This window comes from Oncorhynchus kisutch, linkage group LG16 (assembly GCF_002021735.2).
Source record: "Oncorhynchus kisutch isolate 150728-3 linkage group LG16, Okis_V2, whole genome shotgun sequence".
Lineage (NCBI taxonomy): Eukaryota > Metazoa > Chordata > Actinopteri > Salmoniformes > Salmonidae > Oncorhynchus > Oncorhynchus kisutch.
The window spans coordinates 22436484-22455082 of NC_034189.2; the positions used below are offsets into that span (position 1 = coordinate 22436484).

Sequence of the window (18599 nt, forward strand, 5' to 3'; positions counted from 1 at the left end):
TTATTTGGACCGCTATCCAACGCGTTACTGTGTATTTATTTGGACCGCTATCCAAAACGCTACTGTGTATTTATTTGGACCGCTATCCAATGCGCTGCTGTGTATTTCCATGATTGTTTTGGGAGATAATTGTCATCATATCACAAAATTGGGAGATAATTGTCATCATATAATGAAATTGGGAGATAAGCATTTGTGGATGGTTCAACTTATTTTTAAAGAACAAAGCAATTACCATTACTTTCTTGGTTTCGCACTTTGTTGGTTGACAGCTGTCACGAAGACGGGTATAGCATTGACAAATAGTCCTGCCTCAAATAAATATTTAGCTCTTGTCCAACTGCTTTTTGGTTAGGCAAATTTATTCATGCTTTGTGCAGTTCATATTGGCATTTACTTTGGTTCTTGGTTCCATCAGGTGCAAAATCCACCCTTTTGAAACAAATGAAAAGTTTCTTAATTTTATAAATTAGCACATACACTAACTGCATTATCACATTGAAAAGCTTCATTATTTTACAAAAGTCAAGGTCATTTGGGATGAGTTGCTATTTGAATAAAGTAAGGGATGAATACTTCTTTATTAACAGCAGGACAACTTTCTATACGAGCAGGTGAGGGGGAGAGGAATCACTCATCTTAAAACACGAAACTAAAACATGTTCATCCAACTCTTCCCCTATTCTACTTCTGTCACAAGTCACAAAGTGGACCATCTCTTGTCAAGTGTGAGAACAACCCATAGGCTAATATGCTGACTTGAAGGATCGCATATTTCACAGTCAGGACACTGGATGAGCATAACGCAGGAATCTCCAACTCCAGTCCTAGCGAGCTACTGTGTTTTTGATTTTGGTCCAGCCCAGCACTAACACACCTGCTTCAAACAATCACGGTCCAGACAGACGACCATTATTCGGCAATCATTCCAAACAGGTGTCTTTGTGCGGAAGTGGAACAAAAGCACCCATAAGCTCTTCAGGACCCAACACGAAATCCTTCCGCTTTTGTCAAAGGCTATTTTTTTCCCTTCTTTCTCCACATCACACAACGTTGAAAACCTAAAGGAGAGGCTAGTGGGTTGCGGAGCGTTCAAGCATGTGCGGTGCAAATTGACTGAATATTACCTCTGTTCAACGACGCCGAGCTGTTGATGTCGCCGGTTATGAAAGACGACTCTGACTGTTTCCTGACTGTGTCGTTCCACATCCGACGGATCCGACTCTGCAGAGGGGGAACATTACAACTAACACATCAGTGGGGTTTTGTAACGGTAATGGAATCAGTGCTTAAAGGTGGCTTCCAGTTAGGATGTATACAGTCTGTCTTGGGTGTGTGCAGCAACATTCACCATAAAAACACACCGCAACTCTGTGCTGATACATTCATTCAGACCTCTTGTTGCCGAAGACTAACACAGTACATTACTGTATTCTTTGGTACTGTGTTTTTCTGTAAGGCTTTGTAAAGGTTTGACTTCCACATCTCACAATAGTGTTATCACAATTGAGTCATTGTGACTGTTATTGCTACCTCTCGTCGCTGTTATTGCTACCTCTCGTCGCTGTTATTGCTACCTCTCGTCGCTGTTATTGCTACCTCTCGTTGCTGTTATTGCTACCTCTTGTTGCTGTTATTGCTACCTCTTGTTGCTGTTATTGCTACCTCTTGTTGCTGTTATTGCTACCTCTTGTTGCTAAGTTTCACTGGTGTTATTGCTACCTCTTGTTGCTGTTATTGCTACCTCTTGTTGCTGTTATTGCTACCTCTTGTTGCTGTTATTGCTACCTCTTGTTGCTGTTATTGCTACCTCTTGTTGCTGTTATTGCTACCTCTCGTCGCTGTTATTGCTACCTCTCGTCGCTGTTATTGCTACCTCTCGTCGCTGTTATTGCTACCTCTCGTCGCTGTTATTGCTACCTCTCGTCGCTGTTATTGCTACCTCTTGTTGCTGTTATTGCTAAGTTTCACTGGTGTTATTGCTACCTCTTGTTGCTGTTATTGCTACCTCTTGTTACTGTTATTGCTACCTCTTGTTGCTGTTATTGCTACCTCTTGTTGCTGTTATTGCTACCTCTTGTTGCTGTTATTGCTACCTCTTGTTGCTGTTATTGCTACCTCTTGTTGCTGTTTTGCTACCTCTCGTCGCTGTTATTGCTACCTCTCGTTGCTGTTATTGCTACCTCTCGTCGCTGTTATTGCTACCTCTTGTCGCTGTTATTGCTACCTCTTGTTGCTGTTATTGCTACCTCTTGTTGCTGTTATTGCTAAGTTTCACTGGTGTTATTGCTACCTCTTGTTGCTGTTATTGCTACCTCTCGTCGCTGTTATTGCCACCTCTTGTTGCTGTTATTGCTACCTCTTGTTGCTGTTATTGCTACCTCTTGTTGCTGTTATTGCTACCTCTTGTTGCTGTTATTGCTACCTCTTGTTGCTGTTATTGCTAAGCTAACCAACTGTCAGAGCAGCTCACAGATTACTGCACCTGTACATAGCCCACCTATAATTTAGCCCAAACAACTACCTCTTTCGCAACTGTATTGAATTTTTATTTATTTATTTATTTTGCTCCTTTGCACCCCATTATTTGTATTTCTACTTTGCACATTCTTCCATTGCAAAACTACCATTCCAGTGTTTTACTTGCTATATTGTATTTACTTTGCCACCATGGCCTTTTTTGCCTTTACCTCCCTTCTCACCTCATTTGCTCACATTGTATATAGACTTGTTTATACTGTATTATTGACTGTATGTTTGTTTTACTCCATGTGTAACTCTGTGTCGTTGTATCTGTCGAACTGCTTTGCTTTATCTTGGCCAGGTCGCAATTGTAAATGAGAACTTGTTCTCAACTTGCCTACCTGGTTAAATAAAGGTAAAATAAAAGTTTCACTGGTGTTATTGCTACCTCTTGTTGCTGTTATTGCTACCTCTTGTTGCTGTTATTGCTAAGTTTCACTGGTGTTATTGCTACCTCTCATAACTCCACACTGCTGTAAAAGTCAAGGCCATGTTCAAGTGTACAAGTGCTTGTGGGAGCAGACTTGCCTTCAAATAGTATATACAGTATTCAAATACTTTAATCGTTTGATCGAGCCTGCCTGCAGTAAAAGCATGGACAGATTTTGCACTTTTGGGACTATTCCATTGGTTCCATTGAGAGGTGCAGGCTCAATCAAGCACAGCTTAAGTCTTTGAGAGAAAAAAATGATAATTCTATTTCAACCCAGCGCTGTGTGGGGAGTTGGGTTGATCAGTGTTCATATTTCAAAGGTCTCTTTCTCTGTCCAAGTCTCACTTCCAACTTTCATTTAGAGAGAGAACCCTACCTCCCTAACCACCCAGAGCCCACCGGTTTACGATGTACTTTGCTAATTACACGTTCATTTAAAAGCCTCAGAGTTGCCGATAAATTACAGGGTGTTTACGACCGCTTCCGTTCACATGCGGTTGATGGCGAAAACTCGGCGTAGCGGTTAGCCGTTGTGTCAATGTGCTGCTATATGTAATTAAAGGGTTAATTATGTACGCTGAGACCAGCTTCCGTCGTGACAGGCTGATGGTGTGGCGTAGACTATTTGCATGATTCATAAATGTATTGTTAACAACCTATTAATTAACATTGACCAAGTAAACACACTAAATGGGCTACAATGAACTTTCCGGTCAACATCAGCAGATAGAATTAAGTAAAAATCTATATCAGATATGCTCGTAGTCAACCAAATATATTGCCTTTTGAGGTGAGGTGAGAGGAGAGGCGCTACCTACCTGTGAACCGGTGGAATATCTCCCTGGTGGGCGGGATGCTGAGCTCTTCCCAGAGCCAATGGAACTCTCCACACTCTTGCCACTGCAACAGTGGGTACGCAGACACTTTCCGTACTCTTTACGCACCTGTGAACCACAGACACACACACATTCCCATTCAGACGCAGAAAACCAAACAACTTGTTAGTGATACTGTGAGAAAATGAATACTGTAGTTAATAACTACATTACACTCTAGCTTGCTACATGGTAATAAGCCATGTCATGTATAATTCTGAGCTAACCACTTTGCATTTCATGTGTGGTTTGAGAAGCTGACTAAAGCTCATACAGCAAGCTAATACAGGGGCATATTTATCAAGCTACTCAGAGTCAGAGTGCTGAATTAGGATCAGCTTTGCCTTTAGATCACAAAGAATAAGATTACATGGACAGGACGGGACCTGATCCTAGATCAGCACTCCTTCTCTGAGACGCTTTGTGCATATAGTCCCTGAACCACAAGGTTAGAGTAAAAGACACACCTTCTTCTGGAGGACACAGTGGAAGATGAAGATGAACATGCCCTGCAGGGAGTTGAAGATGGTGAAGAGGTAGGCCATGATGACCGTGCTCTCGTTGACATACATCAGGCCGAAGGCCCATGTCAGCCCCAGCAGACAGAGCAACGCTATGGCCCCAATCACCCACGATCTGAAAGCAGAAAGAGACAAAGTCAACATTCTGGACGTTCTCAGAACTGCTAGAGAAGTAACAACTCAACTTGAATACTTGCGAAAAGATCTTCGATTTTTGTAGTCTGTAATTTCCTAAAGAAATGTATGTGAATTATCACAAACTATCACCAGTGATGATTGTGGACTAGGGCCCGCATTCTGTCTGACAGATCCCTGTGCATACATACAGTGGGGCAAAAAAGTATTTAGTCAGCCACCAATTTTGCAAGTTCTCCCACTTAAAAAGATGAGACAAAATGAGAAAAAAGACAGGTGTCTTTTATACTGATAACAAGTTCAAACAGGTGCCATTAATACAGGTAACGAGTGGAGGACAGAGAAGCCTCTTAAAGATGAAGTTACAGGTCTGTGAGAGCCAGAAATCTTGCTTGTTTGTAGGTGACCAAAAACTTATTTACCACCATAATTTGCAAATAAATTCCTTAAAAATCCTACAATGTTATTTTCTGTATTTTTTTTCTCATTTTGTCTGTCATCGTTGAAGTGTACACATGATGAAAATTACAGGCCTCTCTCATCTTTTTAAGTGGGAGAACTTGCACAATTGGTGGCTGACTAAATACTTTTTTGCCCCACTGTATACTGTAGCTGATGGTAAAAATCTAACTATGTAAATATGTAATTGTCCCAGGAAGCTACAGGTGGAAATGCACAAACAAGGTCTTAGTTTGGTTTCGAGACCAGATACAGGAGAGGTGACTTCAAAGTCAACCAAGCCTCTGAGGTGGTCTGAAGTGGTGACTGTTCTCAGACTTCCCACTTAGCATTCTGTCGGCAGTGCACAACTCGGAAGGAGCATCGCGACTACCTGTTCACTGAAGCAACAAAAAAAAAAAAGGATTTAAAAACAAACGTTTAGCTATCTTGGTCTGTGAACATACAGATGAACCAAAAAGAGAAGAGAAACGCAGGTAAAAAATAAATGTCCACCAGACAGACAAAAGTACAAATCTAGATGAAGGGAAGGAGGGAGGAGAGAAACGAAGCGGAAAATCGACAGGAGGAGTGGAATTAAATTGAATCGTGTGTTCGCCTGCTCCTTGGGGACACCTATCATTTTTCTCTCGCTCGCCTTCTTTCAAGAGTTGCACACATTATTCATCAATTACATGACAGACCATCAGATAGTGTACTCTTTCAAATTTGAACATGGGAGAGAGAGACTATTACTGGACCAGGAACAGTGGAAAACTCAAGGTAACTCCCCAATATTAAAATAGTACTTGGTGTATAATTAATACCGAGACAATAGGCGATACAGTTTGTATGACCTCGGGGCTAGCAGGTATGGCATAATCACTGGAAGACAAATGAATATGAACACATGTAAACACAGTATTTTGAATGTGCTGCCCGAGGGTTGTCCCAAAAGCCTCGACAAATAACGAAGCTCTGAATAATTATGCTAGTTTAAACAGAAATACCAGTGCACTTCAAATCAATTAAATGATGAAAACAATTACCTTTTTTCAAAGCTTAAATTGCACAGTGCATGACTACTTCTCCCGTGTCAAACTGGGAGACTTGTTTCAGCGTTCTGAGATGACTTCACCAGAAGCGTACCCATTTGAGCTAATATTGAACAAAATGTGAGGTGTGGGTGAGTATTACTTCCCTACGACTTGACGGAGAGCTTCACTAAACATTTACTAAAGGCATGTGGTGGTATAAATGTGACTCATTACTTTGTTATGATGAAATGTATGGATAATGAAGATAGTGTGTCATGAATGGATGACCTGTCCATTTTACTCTTACTTGATCTCAGGTTCGTAATCCTCATAGCTGACAGGAAAGAAATGAAAAACAAAATGAAATCAATAACCAAACAAAACTCCAAAGCAAATATTGCAAGAATATGATTTTGAATGACACAGGATAGTAATAGGAGAGGGGGACAGACACACAGACATAAAGACAAACATGAAATAATACTCCCTAAAAAATGTCTCATCAAATAAAGTACTATATTGACTACATCCAATAGTCTTGAAGCCAGAATCCTCTTACTCTCACTCACTCACTCACTCGAATTTTGCGAGTCAGTTACAGGTGCTAAACGTAATTATCGTATTCACAAGCGTCTCCACTCCTCAATAAAAACAGGAGGGCCTAGCATTTCGCCTCAATCGTCTGTAATAAATGGGCCAGGTGCGATAGCAAAAATAAATGATTTATGGAATTATTGGGGCCAACCATGAAACATAATATTCCCAGATCTATCTTAATGACCTGTTGGGAGAGGCACTTCATCAAGCTGATTGCCCCCTCAGGTAGATCCAACGAGGGTGGGGAAAAAATAAGAGGGAAATATTGACCTGGAACTAGGGCAATATTGCAGAGGGATGGGCGACAAACAGTGTGTGTGTGTGTGGGGGGGGGGTTAGGTAGAGATGCCTAAGGACATAATAGAAGTATCAGGGAGGTCAGGATATGAAGAGGTTATTTTTCATATCTTCCTTGGTTTGTATCTGGTCGCCTTTGCTTTTCACTAAGAATTGAGGATGATAGTTATTTTGCCGTGAGGGCTATCTTGGAAAAATCTGGTTCAAGGTAGCAGATATCCTCAGCAACAATCATTTCCTCCTGTTCTCACTCACTCACTCCGGAAATGTTCAAAATACTGTATGAACTGTATATGAAGAATTTGGACAGGTATACGTGTCATTTCAAAATGCCTGTCAAAGATGCACAATATACTCAAGAAAAATATAAACATGCAACAATTTCAAAGATTTTACTGAGTTACAGGTCATATGAAGAAGTCAGTCAATTGAAAGAAATACATTAGACCCTAATCTATGGATTTTACACGTATGGGAATATAGATATGCGTCTATTGAACACAGATGCCTTAAAAAAAAAAAAAATATTTTTGTGCATTCAAATTTGCTATCGATAAAATTTGATAGAAATAATAATTATATTTTTGTTCAGTGCATATTCTTGCATCAGAATTATATATATTTTTTTTACTAAGTTGAGAAACTCTCCTAATTAACCCCCTACCACTTTCAGTCCTACAGACCTGGGCCCATTTCCCAAAGCTGAAGTGGCTCCCGTAGAGCCGGTGAATACCCTCGCAATGATGCCACTGGAGTGTCACACTGAATGGTTCCACCGCAGCAAAAACAGCACTTGTGCGCTTTCACCGGAAAAAACGAGGGGAAAGTGCTGATTGTGTTAATAGTCGGGTAGAAATATCAAAAATGAAAATAAATTGAGGAGCAAAGTGTTCCAATCCAAAACAACCACATTAAACTGGCACCAATTTCCTTTTTGAAAAGAGACAAATTAGTCAATTCTGAGAGGTGATATGCATTTCATTATAGCTCATTGCAATTGGTCAATTGAGTCGCCTTTCACCTCAGCATAAAGGAGTCTCATTGACTAGTTGAAAGGAAATAGGAAATGCTGTTATCTACTCAGCAGGATGCCAGTGGTATAACTAAAGTTTTGTGTACAAAGAAATGTCGATGACATCTCGGAATGGATCATACCATCTTAATTTGCATATTCCTTCAGGGTCTATTATAGGGGAATTCTCAATAAGTAGATACTTTATTCACCATGAAGCATATACAGGACACGTCTACTCACAGTGATTTTTAAGTTATTAAAGAGACGTGTCATGAACAATCTTCAGTACGCATTCCTACGTTTCTCAGCACCTTGTGGACTGCAGTCATTAACGCTCAGCAAGTTCCCAAATATAGGGTTTGACAAAGTTTGGTAAACGTTTGCGTAAGAGAGGAAGACAACGTCCAATTTGTGCCAAAGGAACAACAAAGCTAAATCCTACAGAGGACAAATGATTATGGGGTCAAATACAACAGGTTACGCCAACACAGCACTCACAACACATATCGGATGAGGAATTGACACAGGAAAGAGTCTTTGTCTATCGGGAAAGGCAATGGGGACCAAAACAACGTGGCATCTTACCAGTGCCATTCCACAATAAGAATTCCATCATAATAACGATAGCTAACATGAGGAAGAAAATATAAAAGACAAGAGTTAAAAAACAAAAACCTCAATAAGACAAAGCATAGCATGCGGTGTTATTCAAAAGAAGAGAAACTGAGTGAAATGAGAGAGAAAAAAACATGGAACATTCATTAAAAAAAAGCAACATGATGACATCTGAACATAAAGTGAGACATCAAATGATGAACACACCACCAAATATAAGAAAAAGAGTGAAGAAATGTCCTACTAAATTATGACCTAGCAGGAGTCTGGACATTCTTACAATCCAGTAGAATGTTTTCTTCAAAATCAAAACGCTCACTGTGTCAGACTTAAACACAATCCATTATTTATGTTGTGGTGACCCCTGTTACCGCCACACCGGCAGTCATGAGTCATGACCACAGTCAAAATCCATGTAACTGTTGAGTCGCTGTAATTAGCGCTTTCTAAGGTGATGATTCATTCAAAACAGCCATACACAGAGCTTCTGCATAGGCTTTATAAACCCCCAAATAATAATAATTAGGATTGTGCTATACAATACATAGCCTAACGCATATAAGGCATGTCAGAAAAAAAACATAAAACAAAACTGATTTAAGATGTCTTTGGTACATAATTGGTCTAGCTTATACTCCAAAATTAAACAAATGAGAGTAATTACCATTGAGTGTGGACTGTATTATCATGCATGCTGGATGGACCTTATGCTACACTCCAAAATGTATATCAATGAGTCTGAGAGATAATGTACAGCCCTAGGCGATGCTGTTGGTTCATTGATTGTGCAGGGCTGATTACAGTTAGCTATTGTCATAATTAATTGGGTGACATTTTACCTTTTGCTATAGAGAATATCTCAGCATCCATGCGTTACCCATCGCCTACAGTCTCTCGTTTATTCTTTTCTCGAGCGCGCAGACAGGCTGTCAAAAGTTTAGTGAAACATGTTTATTGTGAAAACATGTCACTATCGATGTTCTTAAACAGATTTCACTGGGTTTCCCAGACTAAGCCCTGGGTAGCTACAGGAACAAGGTTGGAGAGGCCATGGCATACAGAGTTTGGGCTGAATATCACCTGTCGGGGGCAGCGAGAACAAGCTCCTCAAACAATAGATGAGTGAAATAAGTGTTTTTAAATGTATTTCCCAGCTGTTCATATTCAACTCCTGTTCCTCCACTATCAAACCGAAGTACAGTAGGTGGGAAAGCTACTACAGTAGCCAACAAAACAGACCGGTGGGAAAGCTACTACAGTAGCCAACAAAACAGACCGGTGGGAAAGCTACTACAGTAGCCAACAAAACAGACCGGTGGGAAAGCTACAGTAGCCAACAAAACAGACCGGTGGGAAAGCTACAGTAGCCAACAAAACAGACCGGTGGGAAAGCTACAGTAGCCAACAAAACAGACCGGTGGGAAAGCTACAGTAGCCAACAAAACAGACCGGTGGGAAAGCTACAGTAGCCAACAAAACAGACCGGTGGGAAAGCTACAGTAGCCAACAAAACAGACCGGTGGGAAAGCTACAGTAGCCAACAAAACAGACCGGTGGGAAAGCTACAGTAGCCAACAAAACAGACCGGTGGGAAAGCTACAGTAGCCAACAAAACAGACCGGTGGGAAAGCTACTACAGTAGCCAACAAAACAGACCGGTGGGAAAGCTACTACAGTAGCCAACAAAACAGACCGGTGGGAAAGCTACTACAGTAGCCAACAAAACAGACCGGTGGGAAAGCTACTACAGTAGCCAACAAAACAGACCGATGGGAAAGCTACAGTAGCCAACAAAACAGACCGGTGGGAAAGCTACAGTTGCCAACAAAACAGACCGGTGGGAAAGCTACAGTAGCCAACAAAACAGACCGGTGGGAAAGCTACAGTAGCCGCCTCCATCCGCTATTCGAGTGCGTACAGATGACATGTCTTTGTCCCCCTGCCCCTTGATCCTGCCCCTTGTTCCTGCCCCTTGTTCCTGCCCCTTGTTCCTGCCCCTTGATCCTGCCCCTTGTTCCTGCCCCTTGATCCTGCCCCTTGTTCCTGCCCCTTGATCCTGCCCCTTGATCCTGCCCCTTGATCCTGCCCATTTTAAAATGAACCTAATTCTAGATATTACACAAGATTACATTGAGAATAGCCTGACGGGTGAAAATATGATCACTTGATAAGAGAACAGCTGTGCAATTAGAGGGCAAAGAAAAGAGCGCAAGCTTTTCTTTGCTACTTTCTCAAATTATCAATAGCCTACAGTCGCATCATGCAACTATACATACCTTAGAAAGTCTTAGAAATTACAACATACACTGCATTTGGAAATTATTCAGACCCATTGACATGTTGTTGTTTTTTAAGCCTGTTTTTGCTTTGTCATTATGGGGTTTTGTGTGTAGATTGATGAGGGAAAACAAACTATTTAATCCATTTGAGAATAAGGCTGTAACGTAACAAAATGTGAAAAAAGACAAGGGGTCTGAATACTTTCCGAATGCACTTTATGTTGTAATTTCTAAGACATTCTAAGGTTTGTATAATTCACAACTACAGTTGCCAAATAATTCTAAGTCGAGCATTTAGGACCTGTTCAAGTGATCACTTTTATGCTCAACATAGCCACTTCATACGCGCACTCGCTCTGTAGTGGTAAAAACATATCCTTTCTATTTTATTCAGCTAAGTTCAATTATATTCTTCTTACTATAAAATCAGATCAAATAAAATAATGGTACGGGGCTTATAAGCATATCTTGTCAGCTAAATGAACAAGCCTACAGCTTATGGCATGGAGCATAGCCAGATAATATAGGCTTACAGTAGACCAACTCATATTCTGTTCTTCTGAAATACATTTTCTTTCCTATCATAATGTTTCTTTAGACCTGACTAAAATAAATAACGGATTTATTGTGATGGTGTGATTGTGATGGTGACCGCCACAGCCCTAATCACAAATAAACAAAACCAAGCCAAACTCATGGTCATCCTAGCTCCAATCAGAGTCCACAGAGACGCAACAGTACGCACGGCCCATTATAACATATAATCATATTCACAAACCTAATTTTAAAATCGGTTGTTATTGAGTCACGGACAAATGTCACAACAGACTGCGCAGCTCTGGGCTTTGAACGGCTCTGTCTAGTAGGGTGTTCTGTTGTTTATTCGGAACGGGATACACAGAGCAAGCATCCTCTGGAAAACGAGCCACGTCACTGCAGGCAATATGAGTGTGTGCCTGCGTAAGAAAGAGTGTCTACTGTATGTGAGAATGAGTGTGACTGTGTGGGTGTGTGTGGCGGGGTGTATAGTGTGTGTGTGTGTACTCGCTGACAGAACTAGGCCACCAGGGTCTCACTCCACTTTGACAAAAGCATTGACAGGCGGCTGGAGATGATGCCTAGCATTACAGCCATTAAACACAGTGATGCTTCTAGAGTGTCTTCGAACTGCCGGACAGGGAAAACACAGAAGCTCTTTATCCATCAGTAGGATATAGGAATGGTAGACAGAGGCAGAAAAACTACTTAAGCCCGGCCACAAAATAAGTCTACCCTGACACCTGGTTGGACTAACACCCCTAAGTGAACCAGAAAAATGCTGTGTCATCGTTTTGGCTGATTCCTTTCGTCTCCTAGAGGCGCAAAGGGCCTCACGGTGTCATTGTGAACTAATGAGGTGTTCCAAGACACCACCGACTCCACTTTGTTCCAAATGACCTTGAATTACTATTTAATCACTTAACAAACAGATACACATCATGACCAAAAGTATGTGGACACCTGCTCATTGAACATCTCATTCCAAAATCATGGGCATTGATATGGAGTTGGTCCGCCCTTTGCAGCTACAACAACCACCACTTTTCTGGGAAGGCTTTCCACAAGATGTTGGAACATTGCTGAAGGGACTTACTTCTGTGTGGCTTACCACTTCACGGCTGAGCCGCTGTTGCTCCTAGACATTTCCACTTCACAATAACAGCACGTACAGTTGACCAGGGCAGCTCTAGCAGGGCAGAAATTTGACAAACTGACTTGTTGCAAAGGTGGCATCCTATGACAGTACCACGTTGAAAGTCACTGAGCTCTTCAGTAGCGCCATTCTCTGCTGCCAATGTTTGACTATGGAGATTGCATGGCTGTGTGCTCGATTGTATACACCTGTTAGCAATGGATGTGGCTGAAATAGCTGAATCCACTTATTTTAAGGGTTGTCCACATACTTTTTATATATAGTGTAACACAATCATAGCTAGACATAAAATACAAAAAGGATTCAAATTTAAATCAATGACCAAACCTTCAACATTTGATCTAATCTCACCATTGAGACCGATTGTTTTGTGGTGATATCACAATAGGTGGTTCATTTGTTTTCAGAAAACAGTGAGCATATTAAACACATTCATACTAATTCTTTCATTGTCACTCAAACTGCAACGCCAGTAAACTGTGGGATTTATAATGTCATTCAGAGTTCCATATCCCGAGTGGCAGGGTGTGCACGCACAAGCGCACACCCAGATGCACACACCCACCCACACACACTCCCATTTATGAATATTCATCCGTGTGTTAGCGGATGCCGACGGGCCAGGTTCATTCTAGCAGATTGTCTCGTGGCCTTTTCCCTCAGCCGACCAGTGTGCTCTTCCGATAATGAAGTACGCCTGCAGGAATACCTGTCCTGTTTTAACCCTTGCCTCCCCACCATGACACAACCTTTGGTGATAATGAGTTATGAACCTGGAGGGCTCTGCCTTCCTGCATCTCTGCATGGCCCTTCTCACCCTTCAGATGTGTTTTGAGAGGTTCACAGGTAAAAAAACGGAAGAAGTTATTCAAAGCAGCGACACATGGTATAACGACACAGCTTCCGTCTCAAAGTCTAGGTTTAGTGTGATGTACATAACATTGATTGTTCAATATAATTTTGCTGTTTCGGCGGCATTTATGCAAAGGTGACTTACAGTTCAGTATTTGTGGCCCGTGCAGGGATCGAACCCACAACTCATCATCAATTTTTGATGATTTGGATCAGTGGTGTAGTGCTAGGGGAAAAAACAAACGTGCACCAAGGGGGGGGGGGGGGGGGCCCGGGACATAGTTTGGGAAACCCTCATCTACACACCGAGCCATCGGAAACTGTTTTGTCATATACCAATGTATTAACTCCCATGTACTAATGTCTGGAAGGTCTCAATGCCTGAGAGGACGAGTGACTTACTTGATGTTGTCGAGGCAACCCGAGTCGGGTTTGAGGATGGCGGTGTGGTGGAACATCTTGTACAGCGCAATGCCTAGGAATATCACGTTGAGCTGGGAGAGATGGACGAAAGAGAGGAGGGAGCACAGCTGAAATGGAGTTTGTGTGTTTGTTGTTGTTGATGCTTTCATATATTTTTTAAACCGGGGAGACATTGTTACAGTTGAGTTGAGTATGTTGTGTCGAAACACGATGTGGTTAACCCACTTTGCCAAGTAGAGCACAAAATTATATGAAAATTGTATTACAGTATAACTGCCACATATAGAAGTGCCATGTTGTACTTGACAATGAAGTTGAACTAGTTGGCTCCTGATCAATGCAATGGCTGGAGTCTGTCCAAAATGAATGTACTAAACATGCAGTTAACCATAGGAAGCAAACTACATTTGAGACTGATAGATTTAAGACTGTTTGCAGTACTCCAAACTGCTCTCATCAGGAGTCAAATAATGTCAAACAGAACTGAACATATAGGTTCGGTAGAAATACCACAAGTATAGGCCAATAGAGGAACCAAATAGTAGTATGGAGCATCAGAATTGTTGCTGTTATCATTTTTTATGCCTCAAACATGAATCAGCTAAAAGCTCAGATGTCATTGTGGACCAGAGGTACAGCTATCTCAAGATGGTATTGCCCCTCAAAAAGACACCCATTTGAAAGCTAACTCGTACTACACTGTGCTAGGGAAGTGACATTCAGCTAACTGAGCCGCAGTTTGAACCCCCCCCCCCCCCCGACCTCCTAGAGGGATAACGCTTCCAGACGGAGTCCTTGTATTTTTCCTCAGTATATGCTTATGCGGTTTATGAGTGTCTGCTTGTGTGTGCATGTTACTGAGTCTGTGTCCTATCTCTTTGCCTCAAGGTACAGAGTAGCAGCATAGATGGCGTATGATTCCAGGCGGAAGTTCTGGGCGAAAATCAATCATTATCGTGGAACAGGATCACTCCGAGACTGAATACTGAGCAGTGTTCGTCTCTCTTCTCTCCCTCGCCAAAGACATCTCTGTCAGTTGTGCGGAAAAAGCGACTAACCGGAATAATTCACAATTCACATCCTCATCCATTTCCCGCCATGACACCTGACCAGCAGTGGCTTATATTACAGTGGAAAGTGGATGTTAAGCTCTCTCTGGACCATTTAAGTGGTGCCCTGAGGTGCTAAGTAGGGTTAATGAGATAGTATGGTAGTGGGAAAGTAGGGACGCTTACCATAATTATCAAGGTTGCCGGTCCTATGAAGCTCCAAATGAAGTAGGTGTCCAATCGAAGCCAGCACCTGGAGGGGAGGAACGAGACAGGAGAGAGAGAGAAAGGACGAGAGAAGAGAGAGGAGAGAAAAGAGCGAGATGAGAGAAACGCACAGGACATACATCAACGTGGAGGCTGGAGTGACAAAGAGAAATGAGCACTTCAAACACAGTGCCCGCAAGGGGGTAGGAGAGTTATGATCGTTACATGAGGGTTACATGAGGGTTTGGAGGGAGGATTGGGTGGTTTCAGTGTCATAACTTCTTATTGGCTGTGATGGTCACAACAGTGTTATCAAAAGGACAAAACTCTAATGTGGCTCCGGGCTGAAGTTTCCCCGAAGTAGCCTTGCGGTTAAGAGTGCCGGGCCAGTAAACAACGGTTCACTGGTTTGAACCCCAGAGCCGACTAGGTGAAAAATCTGTCGATGTGCCCTTGAGCAAGGCACTCAACCCTAATTACTCCTGTAAGTCACCCTAGATAAGACCGTCTGCTAAGGTACCCAATCCTAACCTTAACCGTTAGTGGAGGAAAAAGCTCAACTACATCAGGATCAGCGTCAACTTCCGCCTACTTGTCTAAAAATGATCCTGTGTGCAGCTGGTATGTTCATTGGGTTAGAGGTTCATTCCATATAAGGAATAGAATAGTAGCACAGAATTTATGCTGTGAGACATTTGCACAGAAAATAATAGGAAATTCTGAACTTAATGGAATTCCATCCCCTTAATTTAATTCCATTCCCAACACACCTCCTGATTTGACTGACTTTAAATTTAATGGACTTCAACCATACAGACACTAATACCATTTTCACACTATTGTGCCGACCCAAACCATACTTTGCTAACTCAGATACATTTTCTTATCACATTTTCCTTTCGAGCAGAGTTCCAGCAACTAAAGTGGATGTCTTACCAGGCCAGCTCAGAACAACTCGCCTCAGCTCGGCAGTGTGAAAAGCGCCATAGAGACTGAGATGAACTGTCCAGCCTCGTCGTGTTAACCAATGAACCACTCTCACGGTCACATTACCATATTAACAATGCAACACCGTGCGCTTGCTTGACTTCTCCGTGGCAGTTACTAGACTCTAGTTGGTTGATTGAAAGCGAACGGGCCCAGATATGAGAGCGCATGGGAGCAGATGTGGGATGAAGGTGATACTGGGAAGGCGAACGACAAAAATGAAGTTGATTCATGACCTTCCGGCTAAATTATTAATAGTTTAATCTCCGGCGCCGCGCGATAGACCTCCATTTTTGGCCATCGGAAATTACAGTTTCCTACTCTGTTGTCATTTGGATGACAAAGAGGCAAAATGGAAGTGGCAGCGAATTAGCCGTAATTCAATAGCATTTTAAGGCAGATTGAAGTGTGAAGAGGAGTGCGCACTTAGCTTCGGACAGCGCAGGCCATACTCGAACACAGGGAGGAAACCCGACAATGCAACTCAAGATTTAATTATAACTTGTCACCTCATATCCCAGACTACGATAGTGAATGTTCAAGAAACACTGAAAAGAGATTCATTTTTCTTACATTCATTTCATGGACATTTTCACACGGCATGGCCCTAATGGAATTTTTCAACGATATAAAGTGTCGGTAGCGTTATTAGACTTGAAGTGAAAAGCTCAAAAGCCTTGGCCAGGTTTTTACTAATACTTCACACACTAACATGCTCGATCACAACCCGATGCCTTGATAAAAGTCAAAATATATATAAACAGAATATACCGAGACAGAAAACAATGCATGCATTCCAAATGGCACCGTGTGAGCCCTATGGGCCCTGGTCAAAGGTAGTGCACTATATAGGGAATAGGGTGCCATTTGGGTGCCAGTGGGTGTTCATTTTGTATTACTGGGACTTGATACTTCTCCCCCTGGTCAAGAGATGATGTAAACACACACAAGTAGTCAATATAAATTCTGCTGAACGCTAAATTGTTTCTTTTTTTTTTACCACGTCTGATCACAGAAAAGCAGATTTATTTAAAAGGCCATGGCTGTCATTTCTGCCTTAGGGCGTGAACCAGCAAGCCTCCCTGCCCGCTGTCCTCTCCAGTCATGACAGAATTCTCTGTTGCCTTTTGAGTCTATCTATTTTCGCTTGTGTCAGGCTGAAGCTGTATTGGTGGCCATCTCCTCAGAATCCTCTTGGTAAAGAAGCTAAGGGAACCTGGGACCTAGGTTCCCCGATAAGACAGAGTAACGTTTTCTCTCCCAACGTCTAGTGTTGGGTACTCACGTCGGTGACACTGATTCACAGCAACTTGACACATTAGTTGAGCTCAAAGAGACACTTTGTAGAGGGGGGAGAGAAAAGCGCTACCGAGACAAGACAACTGAAAGAGACTAAGTCACGAGCGACGACTTCTCTCTCATGATGGGCTCCAGGTACGATGGGCTCCAGGTACGATGGGCTCCAGGTACGATGGGCTCCAGGTACGCCAAGTTGTTGAAATGCAGTTTGTCTATTGCAAAATTGATAGAGTGGCCCTTAAAGTTTTAACAAACTGTCATTATTAATGTCAGACAAATTACCAAGTAAAGGATTTATGGTGAAATGTGAGCTAGGTGCCTATTTTGGTTGCAATGTTGTGATTTGTGAATATGAAGTGAGTTCATCTTCTTATGGTATAACATGGTATATGTGCGTGTGGTGTGTGTGTGTGTGTGTGTGGTGTGTGGTGTGTGGTGTGTGTGTGTGTGTGTGTGTGTGTGTGTGTGTGTGTGTGTGTGTGTGTGTGTGTGTATGTGGTGTGTACAAGCGCACTTGAACATGTCCAGTATGACATGTTTGATGAAACATCTCATGAGCAAACTGCTGATGCTGATGCTGGTTTATATTTTTCAGATTTAGTGAAAGAGGAACGGTGTCATTGTTAGGACGGCTGGTTCATGTATCAGAGAGAAGCGTGAGAGCAAATGAAATGAGGGAAACAGAAGAACCGATGAAGACTGCCGTCTCGCCGTCTACCTTTCTCTCTTCGTCTCCGTCTAGCTCCCCCCCCCCCCCAATCTCTCCATCTATTGCTCCCTCAGATAATTGGGAGTCATGTGAACGCTACAGACGCTAACCACAATGGCTTGACATTCACACGGCTACGGCTAGCGTTTGAGCTTGCATTTTCCACTGTTAAAACATTTTGTCAAGTCAGCAGAAGTCCTGTTTGAGAATAACCGCTCAGGTTATAATGAGCAGAAAACGCTACTCATTATTAAGGGGTGATGAGGAGCATTAGTTATTGCAGCAATGCCAAATATATATCGTTGGAGGCTAACGACTACCACAAATTGTTTTTACTCAAAATGAGTCAGCCGAATCAGTATGGCTGTGGGAATGTGTGAGAAGTAAACTGACTAACTAAATGTGCAAATCAAATGTAGTGTCAGGACAGGAGTTTTTCTTGTCTAGGTGACGTGACGAGGAACAACTCTGTGCCCTTGTTATAGTCTACAAGATGTTTCTATTTCAGGTCACACGTTCAGGAAACCCCTCATCTGGGAACATATTCATAAAGAGTCTCAGAGTAGCCATTTTTACATCAGTAGATATCACAAAGTGTTTATACAGAAACTCAGC

The 18599-nt window shown here is 42.1% G+C and overlaps 1 protein-coding gene across 12 annotated transcripts in view; it reads right to left on the reverse strand.

Annotated features, from left to right (window-relative positions):
* The window catches only part of LOC109906505 (adhesion G protein-coupled receptor L3-like), a 346713-nt gene that overhangs the window by 23231 nt on the left and 304883 nt on the right, over positions 1 to 18599 (reverse strand). For all 12 annotated transcript variants that reach the window (XM_031792020.1, XM_031792013.1, XM_031792022.1 and 9 more), the window contains 5 exons: positions 14969 to 15035; positions 13713 to 13804; positions 4299 to 4467; positions 3775 to 3900; positions 1128 to 1224 (listed from right to left, as the gene is read on the reverse strand). In XM_031792020.1, the coding sequence (XP_031647880.1) occupies positions 1128 to 1224; positions 3775 to 3900; positions 4299 to 4467; positions 13713 to 13804; positions 14969 to 15035 (551 nt within the window). The remainder of the gene's footprint in view (positions 1 to 1127; positions 1225 to 3774; positions 3901 to 4298; positions 4468 to 13712; positions 13805 to 14968; positions 15036 to 18599) is intronic.